The sequence below is a fragment of the Staurois parvus genome, unplaced genomic scaffold, assembly GCF_062004578.1.
Source record: "Staurois parvus isolate SC_StPar_1 unplaced genomic scaffold, SC_StPar_1.0 ptg000636l, whole genome shotgun sequence".
Taxonomy (NCBI): domain Eukaryota; kingdom Metazoa; phylum Chordata; class Amphibia; order Anura; family Ranidae; genus Staurois; species Staurois parvus.
This window is the reverse complement of record NW_028318432.1, coordinates 4,497,476-4,516,516: the sequence shown is the minus strand read 5'-3', so window position 1 is coordinate 4,516,516 and position 19,041 is coordinate 4,497,476. Positions and strand designations below refer to the sequence as shown.

Below are 19,041 nucleotides of genomic sequence, written 5' to 3'. Positions count from 1 at the left end.
GGAAAGATTCTGACTTCAAAGTCAGGATCCATCCCAGAGTCTGGAGTGGCACATGGCTCAGCCTCTAAGCAAGCTGCTGAGAGCCCAAGCCGCCCACTCCCTCCCCCTCCACAGCCCAGTGCTCCAGTGAGGGTGTTCGGGGGGATTAGAGCAGAGAGCGGTGACTGACAGTCACCGCTCTCTGCTCAGAGCGGCTGTGAGAACTCGATCGTGCAGTCACAAGTTCTCACACTTACAGCCGACAGGGGACCGATGTTTCATCCACCTAGATAGGTATAATTGGGGAAAAAAATGTCCATACTTCTCTTTTAAAGAGGTTTACCCTCCATTCCTGCCCTACATACATTTCACCAGACAGAAGTAAGGAGAACTCCCTAACAAGAACACAGACCGAAACAAAAAATGTTTTTCTTTAGTAAAATAAAAGGCAGCTGGAGCCCGTGTCAAGCTTTTCCATATCCGTCTGTGTCCCAGTTGTACAGTAGATTATCCCTCACTTCTTGGGTGTATAACAAACGTTACTGTTTTACCAGACATCAAATTTTGTCTGATGCCTGCTGAAATGGCTGGAATTCAAGCTGTGGGTGGTTCTGCAAGCACCATCTGTCTCACAAAATTCATTTTAAAAAATCTAAAAAGCCAGTTAGAAGCGTTGTGCAAACAGTGACTGCATCCTATTAGGTGCAGCCACTGTCCGGGTATTCAGACAGCTGTGGGTGCCGTGGCAACACGAATACAATAGCTAGCAATGTTCAGTGTGGATGGAGGAATTAAATGATTGAATGTACGGTAGTTTTAATGAAAATAAAATCTCTCTAAATGAACCCTATATATCCCATATAGTTTTAATTCCTCCAATTGGCTTACTATACACGTCAGTTACCTTTTTAAATGTCTTTAAATTTTTTTCTTTTTAAAGATCGACTAATGCCAAACTGTACCAAAATACATATACTGACATGTCATTTTTTATTTTTAATGGTTATTTGATGTTTTACTCCTGTTTTGCTGACAAAAAAAGTAATCTCAACTAAATACATTGCAAGAATATCAGCAAACTTTACTGTGGACATGAAGGTAGGCCATTCTAGAGCACCTGCTGAAAGTGAATGTCAAGTTGAAGGGTCTGCTTACCATCAATTGATCAGTCCCAGTGTTTTAATTAAAAAAAAAATCCTGCATCCCTGTGTAGCACCCTTGGCAAGTATCAGTGAAGATGAAAGGCTCACGTAAATAGACAGTGTTTTTATTTTAAGCTCTGTACAGACTTCTTAGAAAAGCAATAAGCCGATTATAAGAACAAGTGGATGAGAATTCTTATAAGTTCTGTCTAGAGTGTACTTTTGCAATGGCTACAAGGTAGTTATTTATTTATTTTTTTTTAGAGGGGACTGAAATTGAAATAGATTTGAAATACAAGTTGGAAAACTGCTTGTGCACAAATCATTTACATTTTTAAATCAAGTTGTCCTTTCTGAATACACAGGTAACGTTTTACATTTTTTCGTATTTTTTCATATTTGTTTCCCTGCAATAGTGCAATTTCTAATTCAAGTTCACATCAGATATGTTCAATATGACTGGTTTGGACTATTCTTCAGCATGTTGCACACTATAAATGTAGTTATGGTACAGAAAGCATTCACTGAAGATTACAAAACAAAAAACTGAGCCAACAAAAACAATGGAGAGACCCATTCAATACAATTTTTTCTCATTTCATAAAGTGCATCCACTATTTAAGGTTAATGTTCTCCTAAATTGAGAATTTGAAGAAAAAAAAAAAAGAAAAAAGGAAAAAAAATAAAGGCTCCAGAACTTGTAGCAGACAATATGGTCTTCATATTCAGCTCTGTCACTATTGTTTTAGGCAGCTAAATTGAGGTCCTGCTACACTCAGTTCAATGAAGAGGTCAATGCATCTGGGTTGCCTGGAGACTGATGGTTGCTACAGCAGCACCAGATAAGCCACACTAAATAAGCTTCAGCTTGGAGGCAAAAAAGCATTTACGGCTGAGAGAGAAACAGAAGATGCAGCTGTCTCAGCATGCTGCGCCGTGCAAGACCGTGCAACTGCCTTCACTGTACTCGGCCTGAATGATGATTTCAATGAGCAGCCAATCTCACTGGGACAAGGGCTAAAATAAGATTGGAAGGATTTTAATTAGACAGAATACAGGATTACTTTAGTACTGGGGCTCCTTTGTTCTTCCTGTTGGGTCACATGTTACCTAAGAATTTCCCCCCTAGCTGCAAATTCCTCTTGATTCTACCCCACCCTCTGACTTCTTCCTGCATGGAAACTGGTGCAGATTTTCAGCTCTTGCTCTTTATACCCGCAAGCTTAGCTTCTTTCCGAATTCCCCATCGGGTTGCAGCCTTCTAATCACTGAAGAGTTAAAGCAACACTTGACAATACCGCTAACATCATTTCTGGGGATACTTTGATGGTTTATCTAATGCAAAATTAACGTAGCATTCCGGAAGCAGCAAGTGAAGCCCTGGTTCACACTGATGCGGTGCGGAATTCGCAGCATTTTCTGTGCAAATTGCACACCGCATTAGAATCGCACCCCGTTCATGCGAACCGCTGCGGGTGTGTATGCTAACAACACCTGAAGCGGTCCGCAAAACGTGGTGTGATGGGCAGAAACGGATTGCATGGGTGTGAATACCCATGCGATCCAATTCTAGTACAGACCCAAAAAAGGGTCCTGCACCTTTTTGGTGTGAGTGCGGTGCAATTAGAGCCATACAAAATGTATGGCTCCAATCGCACCGCACACAAATTGCATGAAATGCGGTGCGGTTCCTGTGCGAATCACTTGCGACATACCGCACCGCAAATATGAACCCAGGCTAAATGTCGGAGGTGATAATTTTATGAAATGGGTAAACACATACTGCCTGACTGACCATATTCTTGATTTATTTTATTTTAGGTACTTATATAGCGCCATCAATTTACGCAGCGCTTTACATATATATATTGTACATTCACATCAGTCCCTAACACTCAAAAAGCATACAATCTGATGACAGTGGAAAAGGTAAAAAAAAAAAAAAAAAAAATGAAAGCCTCATGCTCACAATGAGAATATCAGGTGAATGATCAACCTTTTTTTTTTTTTTGCATGCTAGTCTCATATCGAAAATGAAGAGGTTACTAAAGTTACAAAAAGTCTTGTAAGGCAGAATACAACTTCAGTAGCGATGTAATGTCATGCATTATATTGTATTGAAATGTATTCTTCCCTTTTTGGAGCATGCACGGTCTTGGCCACTACATTTTTTTCACTATACTAATCACACAAAATCGTTCGTTCTATCGTCTTATGAGAACAATTTTTGTGCTTGTCCCTTCGGATACTTTTGCATGAACTGTCATGATCGGCTCCCGAAAGGTGTGTACGAACGATCAGATTATCGGAAGATCTCTTCAACAGCGTTTTGGTTTTTTTTTTTCATCCGATTTTCTCATGTGTACTAGGCTTTTAGCCAGCCATATATGGGTCGAATTCTGAAAGAGTTTTCTTTTGAAAATCTTTTCTAAGAATTTTCGTTCGCATTTCGCACCATTAGTGGGTCACAGAAACGGCTGATTTTTGTGTGACCATGGAATTTGAGTGATTGAGCATGTTGGAAATTTTTTGAAAAACAAACAAATTTCGAATCAATGATGGGAGAATTGTGCTAGAAATATAAAGCTGTGACCTGAGAAGAAATTGAAGGCTTGGTTGGTTGAACTTCGAAATCAATGTTGGCACCGGTTCTAAAGAAAATTCATTTGGAATTCGACCCATGTATGGCCTGCATTAGGCCTCCATTGTAATTCATGCACACGGGACGTTTTGATAACGCTGGTCATGTTAGCTGTGTAAAGTCACCTTAAAAACGCAAGTTTTTTTGCATTAGCATTTTGTGCCGTTTTACCAGATTTTTTTAGCATTCGAGTGTTTTTCCAGCTAAAAAAACTCTTCTAGAAACCCACTAGTCCTGGGGTTTTTTTCCAGCCAAAAAACATTGATTACAGTCTGTGTGCATGGACACATAGGGTACCATGCTGGGGGGTTTACTAGCTGTAGAAAAAAAAAATGTCAAAAGCCAAAAACAGCAGCTGTAAAAACGTCAAGTATGCATAAGGACTTAATCTGAAAATGGTTCTCATACACACCTATGAGTTCAATTCTGAGCACCAAAGATTTGGGATCTAGCTCAAGCTTGTGCATAGAATGGACTAACAGGCTCCTAAATTCAACATGACCTTGTACAGAAATCGTAGGCTCCATGCACACTAGCATTTTTATGTAGGCTTAAAAATGCTGGGAAACCCACTGGATAGGAAAAAAAAAAAAAACCTGCTGTAATAGCGTTTTTAGTAGCATTTCAGTAGCGTTTCAGGAATGTTTAGCGTTTTATTCGAATTTTTACAGTACATGTAGAGGGGGAATAAAAAAGGTATAAAAAAAGCTGTCAGAAGCGTTTAGGACTCTTTTTTTCTACTGGGAAGACCGTTAAACTCTACAAAAATATTTTTTTTCTGCTCCTAGGTGCTGAAGCTCAAAAAATGCTAATAGCCCAAAATAGTGTACATGGACACATAGGATAACACTAGCTTCTAGGAGCAGAAATAAAATATGCTGATAATATAGCTTCTGGGAGCTTAAAAACACAAGTGTGCATGGAGCCTTATGTATTCCCACTCTGCAGTCAAATTTTAGAAATCCCCCACTATAGGTTTGTTGTGTGCATCCACTCACGCATAGCTGGACATAATTTAAAATACATTTACTAGTCATTTCTTTGGAACAAGTTTATACATCTAGTACACACGATGAGAATATCTCTCAAAGTAAAATGGCAAGCAGCATTTTTTAGCTGACATAGGACATGTATGAAGTAGGTGTTATCCCAATTTGGCTGAAGAAGTGAAAACAGCACATATTTTCTGTAACAATCCCCAGCCTCTCCTCCCTAGCCCCCCTAAAACCCATCCTGGTGCACCTGACAGACTTGATCAAAAAGAGGCTCTGTGCAGTCTTGAAAGCACGGAAAGCTGGAGATACCTTACGTAGCCACAGACCATGTGATCTTTGAATCAGCAGGGTAGGAAAGCTCTATGTATTCATCACAAGAAGAGCTCTAATTTTTAAAGCCGGTCATACATGGACTGAAACTTAGCAAGTTCAGAAGAAACTGGACGAAGTTTGATCCATGTATGGGCACGAAGGTTGTACAGAAGTCGGTATGCCAATCAACTTCTGTACAAATGCCCTATTGGATTTTCCCTGCTATAGCCTGCAAACCTGATCAGTGCCTTCTGACTGCAGGGAAGTCTCCCCACTGCCAACATACAGTAGCTCAGGAGGGAGGATTCCCTCATCCACATCGAGTGTGTGGGAGAAAATGAGTCAGTTTTTCCATTCAACCTACTGGTTCCTGACTCCTCTATGGGCTGCATTACTTAAAACAATATTGGGAGTGCTAAGGTTAACATGTATCCTACCGATTCATTTTAATTATATGTTTGCTTCCAGAAGATGCATGAAATGTGTACACTAAGATGAAAGGCTAATTCCACCTCTCTGAGCATGGATCATGCTGCACCCATATTTAAGGTGTAATATGAAACATGGTTAGCGTCTGCAGCCTCCCACTCTCAAACTGACTTCTTCCCTCCCCATCCCTTACAGAAGCCAGTACCGTCAAATGTGAAATTGGCGCAGCTGTGCCTGGCTCCACCAACACAGCCGCATCATTCATTCGCAGGAATCAGTGAATGAAAACACTATGAATCCCACTGCAACTGCGGCAAAGGAACTGTAGTTCCTTTGAAGCACAAATGTAATTACATCACTGCACATGTAGTCCACGGAAACCGTGTATCCAAAAGGTCATTACCTCGGTACAGAGCTACTAATGGCAGTGATCAGCGACTTACAGTGGGACTGTGATAATGTTGCAGGTAATCTGACATTAACTGGCACTAGGTGGGGACTAACTGCCACTGGCATTAATACAGTGATAGTACTATCCACGGTCACTGTACTAATGACACTGGCTGGGAAGGGGTTAATCAAGGGGTCAAATGTGTGCCTAACAATGTGCAACGTTTGTATTATGTGCTGCTTTTCGCTAAATATCTCTGTTTCTTCTCCCTGCTTTGCAGGGAGAAGAAACAGAGACATCGTCGTTCCCTTTGTACAGAACCCTTTGTTGATTGTCAACACAGGGCTCTGGGCTGTGACTGGACACAGCCGATCAGCAGGTCCCGGCCATGAATCATTGGTCGGGAGCTGCTGACCAACTCCCGCTGTGTACAATCACAGTGGGAATCAGCGGGGGCATTTGCGCCCTGTACCTGTAAGAGGCCAGCGACACGGCTGTGCCTATAACATGCGGCCCGTCCGCAGTACATTGCAGGCAGGTGGTTCGCAAGCGGTTAACCACTTCTATACCAGGCACTTTTACCCCCTTCCTGCCCAGGCCAATTTTCAGCTTTCAGTGTTGTCGCACTTTGAATGACAATTGTGCGGTCATACAACACTGTACCCATAAAAAAAAAATTTATAATTTTTTTCACACAAATAGAGCTTTCTTTTGGTGGTATTTAATCACCGGTGAGTTTTTTGTTTGCTAAATAAAAAATAAAAAAAACCTGAAACTTTGGGGGAAAAAATGCATTCTTTGTTTGTTATAAAATTTTGCAAATAAATAAAACTTCTTCATATATTTAGGTCAAAATGTATTCTGCTACATTTCTTTGGTGAAAATACCCCAAATTAGTGTATATTATTTAGTCTGTAGGAAAGTTATAGAGTCCACAAACCATGGTATATGCATCTGACAATTGATCAGTCCTGATGTACTGACGGCCCACCTCATTTCTTGAGGCCCGAAAATGCCAGGATAGTACAAATACTCCCCAAATTAACCATTTTTGGAAAATAGATAGTCCAAGGTATTCAGTAAGAGGCATGGTGAGTTTTTTGGAGGTTAAATTTTTTTGTTACAATTTTTTGGAAGATGTAGAAATTAAAAAAAAAAAAAAAAAGTCCAGTACAGCGTTATTATATAACTGGTGTGGCAGTGATCAGAAACACTGACTGGTGACAGTATGTAAAAAAAAGAAAAGAAAAAAATTTTTTTATTACATTATTTTTTTCTTTTTTTTACTGTTTTTTTTTCAAGATAGTAACATTGAACTACTCTGGGCAAGTGATCAGGAATTTTTTTTCACACATTATGATTGCTAATACCAATGTCTTTCATTGATATTTGCAATCATTGTTACTGAATGAAACTGATTCATTCAGTCTTTTGTTGTGATTAGCTGTTATTGGGCAAAGCTCATCACAGGATACAGATGGGCTGTGATTGGTCCTGCCTGTATCATGTGACTGCTTTGACCAATCACAGCTAACAACACAATTGTATACAATGGATGGCATGACACAAAGCCATCTTTTGTATACAATTGACATGTGATCTGCTGTGATTGGTCACAGTGGTCACATGACACTGGCAACGGGCCGGTGTAGCGATATGTCATCGGCTGTGTCCAACATATCATGTTGCCGCGTGCGCGGCTCCTTTTGACAGGACGTCATATGACTATAGCAGATTGACGGCTGAGCGGGACACTCCTATAGCAGGTGTTAACATGGGTGCTTTTTTTTTTTTGCTGGACTTCAGCTAGCCATACATAGCTAGAATTTTGAATGAAACTTCTTAGGAAAAGAAGGTGCTAGGAAACTTTAAGGATTAGGATGGAAAATTTTTCTTGGACAAATGGTTTTCATTCGATAAGTCCATTCATTTCAAAATCTAATGTTAAAAGAAAAATTAAATCATTCGAAAGACATTTGAATGTTCTGAGAATGTTCGTATGAATCTAAGACTTTTCCTAAGAGAAGGAAAAACAAAATAATGTCATAAGCTTAAATAAATAAATCACAAAACCTGTTTGGGGAAAATGGTGGAATACCACAAACTTAAACCTACAAGATTAGACATTACTTGTTGTCATACCAAACAGTTCCAAAAATCCAAGAAGTACCAGTGCTTGAATATTTGTGCTCCCCATGTAACCTTTTCTATTCTTTAACCTAATCTCTTGCAATAGGACTGTATGTAAACAGCTGTACATGTTTTGTTTGACAAATGACTGAGGCATAATTAGTCTAAATACATACTGCAGAGAACAATGATTAACAGATAAGATTAAAATGAAAAGGACCAGAAGAAAATAGAAGTGTACTAGTGGAAAGATGGTTTGATTTAATCTGAGGCAGCAAATTACAGAGCTGGGCAAATTGTTTATTTTCTTACTAAAACGCAGAAAGGTTCTCAGTGCTGTCACATTCCTCCCAGCACTAATAGAAAAATGCAACTTCCAGAGCTGCTTAAAAAAATTCCAAAATGTAGCCAGGGCAACAGACACTAGAGGGGCTGGGGCATTGGAGGGAGGCTATTCAGGACTATAAAAGGACCACTATTAGGGAAAAATGTGCATTCTGATAACTGTATGCAGTGTATACATGGATTAATAGCATTCAGCATATGAATTCCATTTTCATTTAATGAGTCTTTTATTTATATTTTTCTCCACATGTATATGAGACAAAAAGATAACACTGCCAGGGGTGCTGGAGCAGTTGCAGTTTTTCCCTTTTTAAGACGATTTAAAGCTTATCTAAATCCATGAACACCACATAATATATTGCAGCTTACCAGTCCCTTGATGTGGTGGCTGCATTTGTTTTCTTTCTTCAGGTTTGTATCTTTCACCGGGAATCTGATACATTCTGTCTTAAGGTGACAACGCTCACTCATTGTACTGCATCTATCAAGAAGTAGCTCTGACTACCTAGAACAGATCACCTCCCTCTCTCCAGTGATAACTGATAACATTGCAGCAGACATGGTGGAAGGAAAGAACAGTGCATCATCTATGGCTTGCCTAATTGAAAAAACCCACAAGGCAAGCTGACAACACTGCTGCTAATTGTGAGGCAGTGGCTTGGCATTGCCATCCTGAAACAAACTGCTGTTACGGAAGGATCTTTAGGGTAGTATACTTACATAAACGGTATGCAGTGAGGTGCTGGGCATGTTGAAAAATAGATTTTGAGTTTATATCCCCTTTAGAATACAGTATATGCTCCTAGATTGTAAGCTCAAAAGAGCAGGGCCCTCGATCCCCTCATGTTTTGCATTGTATTGGTATTGTTCTGTCACATGTTCTGTCCCCCTTTGTAATGTACAGCGCTGAGCAAACCACTGGCGCTTTATAAATACTGTATAATAATAATATGTATATTGAAAATACTCAATACTTTCCATTTAAACAATAGTGTGTGTTAAAAGATTATTGTAGCTATATTAAAGTGGGGTTCCAAAAGCAGCTCTTGAATGAATTTGATAAAGCTAGTGTAAGAATTACCATAGCACAAAGCTGTTCACTACAGGCACAGCCTAAACTGCCTGAGCGAAAGAGAAGTACTGTAGGTCCCAGCTGACTGAAGAAGTGTGCAGAATGAAGGTGGGGTGCTATAAATGATGCAACCCCCAAGGTGGGAATTGCATCAGTCGTGTAGTCAAGGTTTGATCACTTATTGGGTTGTGGAGTGTTTTTCTTCCTCACAACCTGCTCATTAGTCTCATTTGTTTACCCATCCCTATACTGTCACAGCATAATACCACAATATGGAGGTAAACCAAATGAATGGTTTAACAAATCAGACAATAATTATCGTAAATATTATTGTCATCAGTGACATAAAGAAGTCTCCAAATGCATTTTTCTGCAGCATAACAACAGACAGCATCTGCTTGCAGACTGTCACTAATGTGTCCATTCACTTGTACAATGAATGATAGAAGACTGCAAGTGGCTGGCTACACATTAACCACAAGTCATCATACTGTGGACACCCAGCGAATACAACAAATAAAAGCACACAATCATGGAAGGTTTCTATAACTGCAGATCTAATAATGAAATCTTTCAATACTGTTTAGGCCCTAGTGCCCATTCACCAATCTGTGATAACGTAGCAAGATGTGTGCACTACAGCACTGTGTACATGTCAGTGTCTTATGGTGCTATTCATCGCAAATACATGTCCAGAAGCCCCTGCATTACAGTACACCATAATGCATTCGAAAAGAAAAAAAAAAAAAATCTGATCTTTAAGTGTACCAATGCTCTGACTATGGACATTAAACTATTTACAGGCAATAAGAAAGAGCTATGAACCAAGCTTTCATTCATTTCTCTAGGTGATTTTACTGTGGTGTAAGTTATTCTCAAATATCTTTAAAGACCAAAACAAAGACACTGACATCCTTTCAGTCTGTTTCTACATTTGCTGCATTGATTTAATGGATGCTCAACACAGGCAAATAGAAAATCACCCCATACAGGTCTGTTGTGGTGTATTGCAAAAAATTACAACATGTCTGCATTTTTATGCAACGGACAATCAGCAGTTACAATGCACAGCTCTGAATGGAGTTTATGCTTTTCCTTTTTAGCTTTGTTGAACTGTAAACATGTCAATGCAACAAGCTTGTCACTGATTTGAAACAAGCATGCAGCCAGTGAAGCAAACCTGCCAACCTGTACACATGCTAATCACTTGGAAGGTGACAAACCCAATTACAGAAGCCACCTAAAGTGCATATCAATAAAGAAGCAAGTTGTCATAGCTATCTAAAGCCAAAACTTTGTTTCCATTGCTGACACTGTCTCATATAATGAGATTAATGCTCTTTTTTTATCTTGCTGGGAATGGTCATCAGACTGGAAAATCAGTGGTACAGTAAAGATTTTAAGTTGTCACCAGGCAAAAAACAAAAAAAAAACCAAACAAAAAAAACAAAACAACCCGCATGATGTGCTAGTAAATATTAATATGCAACATGATATCAAGGTGAATTATGACACTTGCAAACCTTCCAATGCTGCTTACCTGAGTTGTAGTAATGCTGGCAGGAGCAGTAGTTGATGAGGAGGGTAATGGGGACGAGGCTCCTCCCAGCTGTAGATGATTGGCAGTATACTGTGACACATGGGAGCTGGACACTGGGGTGCTGGATCCAGACAAGGCATTGGGAACGGATGCCGCTACATCACTGCTGTTGTAAATGCCTGTGTGAAATGTACGAAATAAACGTTACATCAATTAACTAAGACAGGTGACATCACCATTTACATAGTCTAGAGAGCCATTCGGTGAGGAATTGTACTCAAAACTGAATTCCAGGCAAACCGCTAAATGCAAAGTTGAATTGTTTTACCTGCCAAAGGATTTGTAATATTATTTACCCATTTCTGAGATTTACACACAGTTCTAACATTACAGCACAGCCAGAATGCTGGCCTGATGCATCTCTCTACTGCAGTTAAGCAATACATACTGGTCACCACTCGAGCCCCAGCCTGTAATTAGGCAGTGCAGGGCAAGACTGATTGCTCTCCCAGGTCTCTCCCTCCTCATTGGTTCAGACACAGCAGCAGGAGCCATTGGCTCCCACTGCTGTCAACCACAGCCAGTGAGGAGGGACAGGGGGCAGGGCTGAGTCACACTTTGTGCGTCTTATGGACACACAGAACCAGCTTGGGGGGTGAGTGTGCATGAGTGCCCCCATAGCAAGCAGCTGGCTACAGGGGCAGTCCACAGGGTGGAGGAGCCAGGAGCATCGGCGGGGAACCCAGAAAGTGGATGATTGGGGCTACTCTATGTAAAACCATTGCACAGAGCAGGTTAGTATAACGTTTTTTTCTGTTTTTTTTGTACGTTTAGTTTCACTTTAAGGAAAGTACACTGCTCAAAAAATTAAAGGAAAACTTTGAAAGCGCATCAGATCTCAGTGGGTCATGTGTTAGGAACATAAGGATGCCCTATCGTTTGATTGAAATGAAAATTATCAACCTACAGAGGACTGAATTCAAAGACACCACGAAAATCAAAGTGAAAAAAATATTCAGCAGGCCAGTCCATTATGTTACAGGCAGCATAACGTTCTCCACACCCTTTTACATCTGTCACATGTGCTCAGGGTGAACCTGCTCTCATCTGTGAAAAGCACAGGGCGCCAGTGGTGGACCTGCCAATCCCGGTGTTCAATGGCAAATGCCGATCGAGCTCTATGGTGCTGGGCAGTGAGCACAGGGCCCACTAGAGGATGTAGGGCCCTCAGGCCACCCTCATGAAGTCTGTTTCTGATTGTTTGGTAAGACACATTCACACCAGTGACCTGCTGGAGGTTATTTTGTAGGGCTCTGGCAGTGCTCATCCTGGTCCTCCTTGCACAAAGGAGCAGATATCAGTTCTGCTGATGGGTTAAGGACCTTCTGCGGCCCTGTCCAGCTCTCCTAGAGTGACTGCATGTCTCCTGGAATCTCCTCCATGCTCTTCAGAATGTGCTGGGAGACACAGCAAACCTTCTGGCAATGGCACATATTGATGTGCCATCCTGGAGGAGTTGGACTTCCTATTCAACCTCTGTTGGGTCCAGGTAGCTCCTCATGCTACCAGTAGTGATACTGACCCTAGCAAAATGCAAAACTAGTGAAAAAGAGTCAGAAAAGAAGAGTAGGCAAAAAAAATAAAAAATTACAGTGGCCTCCACCTGTAAAACCATTCCGGTTTTGGGAGTTGTCTCATTGTTGCCCATCTAGTGCACCTGTTGTTAATTTCATTAACACCAAAACAGCTGAAACTGATTAACAACCCCCTCTGCTACTTAACTGACCAGATCAATATCTCAGGAGTATAATTGATCAAAAAGTGTTCCTTAAATTTTTTGAGGAGTGTAGTTAAAATCAATTGAACTGAGCAGGGCCAAACCTGGAATTTTGGGTAAAGGCTAAAACCTGACCAACTGCCCATGTGATGCCACCAGAGAAAAGGTGCGCAAGAGTCTAAAGAGAGTTCCTCTGCCTGAACCTTCTTAGTGTGATCTGCTCAGCTGGATTTCATAGAAGACAGATATTGCTGTCCCCCAAAACAGGCCAATTACTGTGATCAACTACTTTTCTGGTGCAAAGTGGTTGCCATGTTAAGACAGGTTAAACAGTGTTAAAAAAAAAGTTTTGTACTTCCGAAGTGAATAGTTTTTGCTAATATATCCTAGGGTTTACCAGACTCTTGCCCAAGCATCTCTCTGGGCTGTGATATTGGGGCATAATTAGGCCCTGGATCATTTTCCAATCCTCAGACAATACCCAGCATCATTGGTCTCAGATAGACCGGCTCACAATCAAAGTCTCCGGAAATATTTATGGTAAAATAGCCACACTTGTAGCAATTAATTGGGCAAATAAAACATTACCAGAAATATTCAACCCACAGGAATTAATTTAAACATGAGTGACACATTTATTTTTATCTCACTTAAGGCTGATCCCATCTGGGAAATACATAAGGTCCTCTAATTTATCTGCCATGTGCTCAAGCAGGACACTGAAATCAAAAGAGAAGATCACTCAAAAGGGAAAGTGATGGAACGGGTTTTCAGCACTTGAATAAACCCTGTCGGGATGCACAAAACAGATCAATCACGGGACATGGAGAAAGGTAGGAGCTTTTCATGGGGCCTGTGTGAAGCTTGGCACCCATCCGTCTTCTTGGAGCAACACAAAGCAGAGTGTGATGGAAGATGGTGAGGTCGAATGTGCTCTCTTTTCTCCTTCGAAGCCTACTGCACCAAGAGGGTGAAGAGCAGGTCAAAGGGTCTGGATGTGCCCACCAATTCACTCAGTGTTACATTCTGCTACAGTTCTACATTTTTACTAAACATCATGCCGACTATTAATTCACCAAGAACCAATGACAAGGAATTAAAGAGGCCAAGCCTACAATTACTACTGTACTACCGTTTTCCTCAGTCTACTGCTTAGGGTCTGTATATACCCCCAGCATTGGATTGAGCTGCTCAAACAGTCAAAATTAAGGGTCAGGCAAAGCTACATTGTTTTCAGTGCTGCCATTTTATACCAATGCCCTGCATTGGTGTGCTTTGAAGAAAGAAAAAAAAAAAAAAAAAAGGACAAGGAAATCTAAACAAGCATATAAGGTGGAAAATAACTGCATTGTGATGTATGTGTAAAAAAAACCCAAGACAAACCAACTTGCAGTGCAACATATTGTAAAATTGCAAGTGCAGTGCGCTAGCGCAAGTGTTGTGGTGTGAATGAGCCCTTTAGGGCCCATTCCACCAGAAACTGCACGTAACAGAACATTGTTTCTTATACCTATGCATGCATTTGATGCATGTTTTACATGCAGTTGCTGTGTGCTTTTCTATCTGCAATTGACCTGTGAGGTCACTTCCTACTTTCTCTCCTTGGGCTTTTATGTGCACTGTGATGTGCTGCAGTGTATTTGAATGCATTTCTGCACGGAAAAATGCAGCACTGCACTGAACTGCGATGGTGTGAAATATGCCCACAGGATAGCCTGGATTTTGGGCTGTCTATGCAGTTGGAGTGCAGTCCAATGTGCATCAAACTGCATCCCACTGAGTTAGGTTTGAAAGGGCCATAACAGCTCCTCAAAGCGCCCCCTTACAAGTTACTGTAAATGTTCAGAGAACGACTGGTGTGCTTTTGGGTTTAATATTGCTTTCAGGTATATGTGGCAAACATTTATTATATTTCAGCTTAGCATTTCTTAGATGTGGTGGCTTCATACGTTTTTTTTTTTTTTGCTTTTTTTTTTGCTTTCTTTCCTTTATTTTCACTTGGTGATCTGGCCAGTAAGCCTACTGTTTTTCAAAGGAAAAATCTGTCCCGCAGATGTAGCAATTAGGGAGTTGAGACAAACCATTTAATACTGACAGGGGCACTTACAAAGATCAGTTTTTATTCATTTCTGTAAAACCTTTATCCCAAAAGAAATAAAATGGTTGCCATACCTGCTTATAAAGTACCACCTGGAGTGTCTGGCTCAATTTGTTTGTGTATCTAAATCTGCTAGTACATCCAACACCCCTACCCCCAGATTAACAATGCTGCTGTCCAAAGTTGTTTCTGTGCTCCTTCATCCAGACTGCTCTAATACAGGAAGTGGGTTACTGGCCAAATCACCAGGTGAAAACAGAGGGGGAAAAGCCTAAACAAGAAAACTAATGCAGCCACCATATCTAATGATTGTAAGCTGCAATATATTACATTTTCAGTTTTGGGTTTAACACCACTTGAAGGCAGGAAAAGCAAAGTCAAATAAAGTAAAGATTTGCTAATGCTTTGACAAGAAATGTTTAGAAATCAGAAACCAGTGCATTATGTAAATTGACAAGCGTTTTCATGGACATGTAGAGTAAAAGATTTATGTGAATGTGCTGAATAAATAATAACAAACATTCCTGGGTATAAAGATGTCTAAATAGAAATAAAAAAATTGAAAGAGGTTAACGTAGAAAATAAAGGGCCACTGTTAGTAAAGTAGTGGTCATTGATAAAAGTGATTGTAAAGGTTCAGATTTACCTGATGTGGAGAGAGAGAGATCCAGGAGAGCTTCTGCATGAAGGTTAAAAAACCTTCAGCCTTTAGACCCACCTTAATTCAAACAGCATTACCAAAACTAGAACAATTTCTGCCATATGTTACTTCTAAAATGGTAGTATGGGTGTAATAGTGGATTCCACCAAGGATAGCTAGGGTGGCATCTGAAATTTCCACTAAAAAATTTTTCCTTTAACCTAATTAAAGGATAAGTTCACCTTTAGTAACATGTTATACGTTACACCCATATTTAGGGTAAATAAGTAGCCCCCCAATCCTCTGTTGTGACAGTGGGCCGGGGATCTTCTCCCCGCACCTGCTGTCACAATATAAAAAAAAACCATGTGGGAATGCGAGGCTCTACCCACCCAGCCGTGTCATTCACTCACAGAGTTTGGTGAATGGGAGAACTACAACTACTGTCAACCATTGCAGCTGACAGCTTCTAATTCTCAATGAATTACCAGGATGCTTGTCTGCAGGAGCCTTGTATTGCACCCACGATCTGCTGATTGCAGGTGCAGTACTTTACAGGCTATGCTTTAATAAATGCATTTTTTAAATAAATGGTTAGCACTTCCGCCCGGCAGTACTAGGGTTGTTGGTTCGAATCCCAACCACAGCATCACCTGCCTGGAGTTTGCATGTTCTCCCTGTGTCGGTTTCCTCCGAGTACTCCAGTTTCCTTCCACACTCCAAAGACAAGCTGGTAGGTTAACTGGATCCTGTCTAAATTGGCCCTAGTATGTGCATGAATGCGAGTTAGGGACCTTAGATTGTACGCCCCTTGAGGGTTAGGGACTATTGTGTATGTATATTATATATGTAAAAGCACTGCATAAATTGACCGCGCTATACAAGTACCTGAAATAAATACATTTTTTTTTACCTGCAAAAAAGATGTGCATTTATTTTATATATATATTTATTTATTTTTATTAAAAGGTGAACTTATCCTTTAAAGCAGATATTATACTGGCAGCAGTTTCAGAGGCTGAAGAAGGTGACCATCATCTCATAGTGACAGAATTGGATTCAATTGGATTTAGCTGTAAGATAAGCTGCAGTCTGGTACCGATAACTGAGAAGACCCTTTGACAACAACACACACATGAATGTTGCAATTTCTGTCTTGCATCCGGGGCATGTAAGAGGCATTTGGGGGTAGATTATATGCTATCTCTATGGGGCGTACTATATTCTTTATTAAAGTGTTACTAAACCCAGGACCCTGCATTCATTATATCTGGTCTCCCACGTATTTTAGTAAATATAAACTGCTAAACACCTTTTCTGATCAGCAGTATATAGCTGTGACTTATGACTTCTATCAGTGTCCAGCTGAGCACTGGTTAAAATTTGTAGGAGTTTTCACTCACCTCTAACTGTTCTATGATGATGCAATACCCTTGAATCTGTCTTGACAGAGCTGATTGGCCCTGTGCCGATCACATGTACCCTCCCTCCCTCCAAAAAAACCCCTCTCTAGCAATACACACTAAACCGAGTATGTGCTGAGTGCCTCCTAGGGCTCTGTACTATCAGCAGATGGATTGGAGACATCAGAAGAAGGGGAGAATCAGAAAAAACAAGATCAAACAGCTGTTTCATACAATGAAGAGCTCACTGGAATACAGTGAGTATAACAAGCATGCTTTACTGCATATACAGACTGATTTTACTGTTGTGGGTTTAGGAACACTTTAAAGGAACTTCTCTGGATTACATTGTCCAGAAAAAATATTTGGAGTCTGAAACAATTTCCAAGATATTTCTCCCAGTCCTCCTCATCAAGGGTAAGTATAACGTTCCCACACTATATTATAAATCTACCAAATTTGGGTCAGTGCAAAGTAGGCAATATAGGGAAGAGAAACATTTCCCAAGGTCCCTACTCATTAACAGATGTTCCACAGAGTGCCTGTAGAGTAATTTGTTGCCTCATAAGAGGTAAAAGAGGCTTGAGGAACCTACATCTAACCGAGGCCCACACCTGAAGAGTGGTCTTAGTGGATACCGGTAGGGTGGTGTATACTTTTGGGTCTCTGAAAACCAAATTGCTAAGCTTAAAGAAACCCGGGGAGCAGGATTTGAAAAAGAGGGAGAGCTAGACTGCCCTCCTCTATCCTTGACAGACTCTTGACAGATTATAAAATACACCTGTTGATCTCGTGGAAGACCCTTTTAGGCAAACAAAAAGGGGCACTTTCTGAAAATATGTGAATTTGTAGAGAAATACCATTTTATCAGGTTGGACAAGGAAAAGCATTTGGTCTTCAGCTACTGCAGAATGGGAGTAATGTTCAGGGTGAGGTAACTACGCACATCCCATCCACATGGTTTATTAGGTAATCAAGGGGAGTAGGGATCACCAATTCCTTACCACCTGGATCTAAGGGAAATAGAACATATTTAGTTCAGTTGATAACAATGCCCAAGGACACAAAGGTGATAAAAATTTCAAGAATGGCTTGGAGGGAGGGACCTGCATCATGCAAATAGAGCAGGGAATCCTCAGCGTACGGTAGTCGTTCGTCCATTGTCCCTGCAGTACTTTAAGGCCCTGTACTGAAGGGAAAGGCCACAGGATCACCTCCAGGGGATCCAAGGCTAGGGCAAACAGGCTGTATGAAAGTGGGTACCCATGTGTGCAAGGTGAAGGGGCCTGAAATATTGGTATTGGTGCAAACTCTCACCTTGGGTGCTGCATACAGCTTCTGCAGCAAGTAAATGTTGGCTCAAACCCAAATTTGTGCAGTACTGTCCACTCTGCTGCGATAAATGCCCACTTTCAATATTGTGTCTAAATCTTGATGCGCTGATCCAAAGTCCAGCTTGGCCATATCAATTTTCGTAGTTAGAGCAGCCTGTCATCACATCTGAAAGCCCCTGCACACTGGTTTGATCTCCTTTTCCACCTCCACCCCTGCTCTGTCCAAGCAGTCTTGGTGTGCAGAAGTGAAGTTTCTTCCCTTTAGGCAAAGGGAAGTTGAGATCAGGCAATGGTCAAAAACACTGTAGTAATGCACAGGTGTCTGTATATACCGGTAGTTAAACTGTGTGTGTTCGCTTAGAGCGGCCATCTTAGCCCCCCACCCCAAGAAAACTTAAAAAAAAAAAACACTTCTTGTTTTATTTTACTCAGTGTTTGTATAAAAAGTGTGTACTTGTAGATAATTTTATTTATTATTTTCTATCTATCCTGTTTAATATGACACTAAGGCCTCTTTCATACTGTCTAATTGAGTCCATCGGTTTTTCAGGCAGACCTGATTGGACCATCCATAACTCTCTATGGAGCAGCGGGTATCAAGGGACATGTGTCTGCCGACACTCGTCGGCATCCGATCTGATCCTGTACACTAAAAACAAACTGATGGGGATTCCTTTCCCATCCGTCCAGCGGATCTGATGGCATTCGGATGGAATCAGACAGGTGGTCTATTTCCATCCAACCGCCCCATAGGACACAGCAGGCTGCATCTCTGTCTGCTCTGCACGGCAGAGCGGACACGGACCTGTCATC

General features: G+C 40.9%; 1 protein-coding gene across 3 annotated transcripts in view; it reads right to left on the bottom strand.

Moving 5' to 3' along the window:
• MLLT10 (MLLT10 histone lysine methyltransferase DOT1L cofactor) overlaps positions 1-19,041 on the bottom strand; it is a 272,303-nt gene that overhangs the window by 83,799 nt on the left and 169,463 nt on the right. For all 3 annotated transcript variants that reach the window (XM_089693742.1, XM_089693743.1, XM_089693744.1), the window contains one exon: positions 10,977-11,155. In XM_089693742.1, coding sequence (XP_089549868.1) covers positions 10,977-11,155 — 179 coding nt within the window. The remainder of the gene's footprint in view (positions 1-10,976; positions 11,156-19,041) is intronic.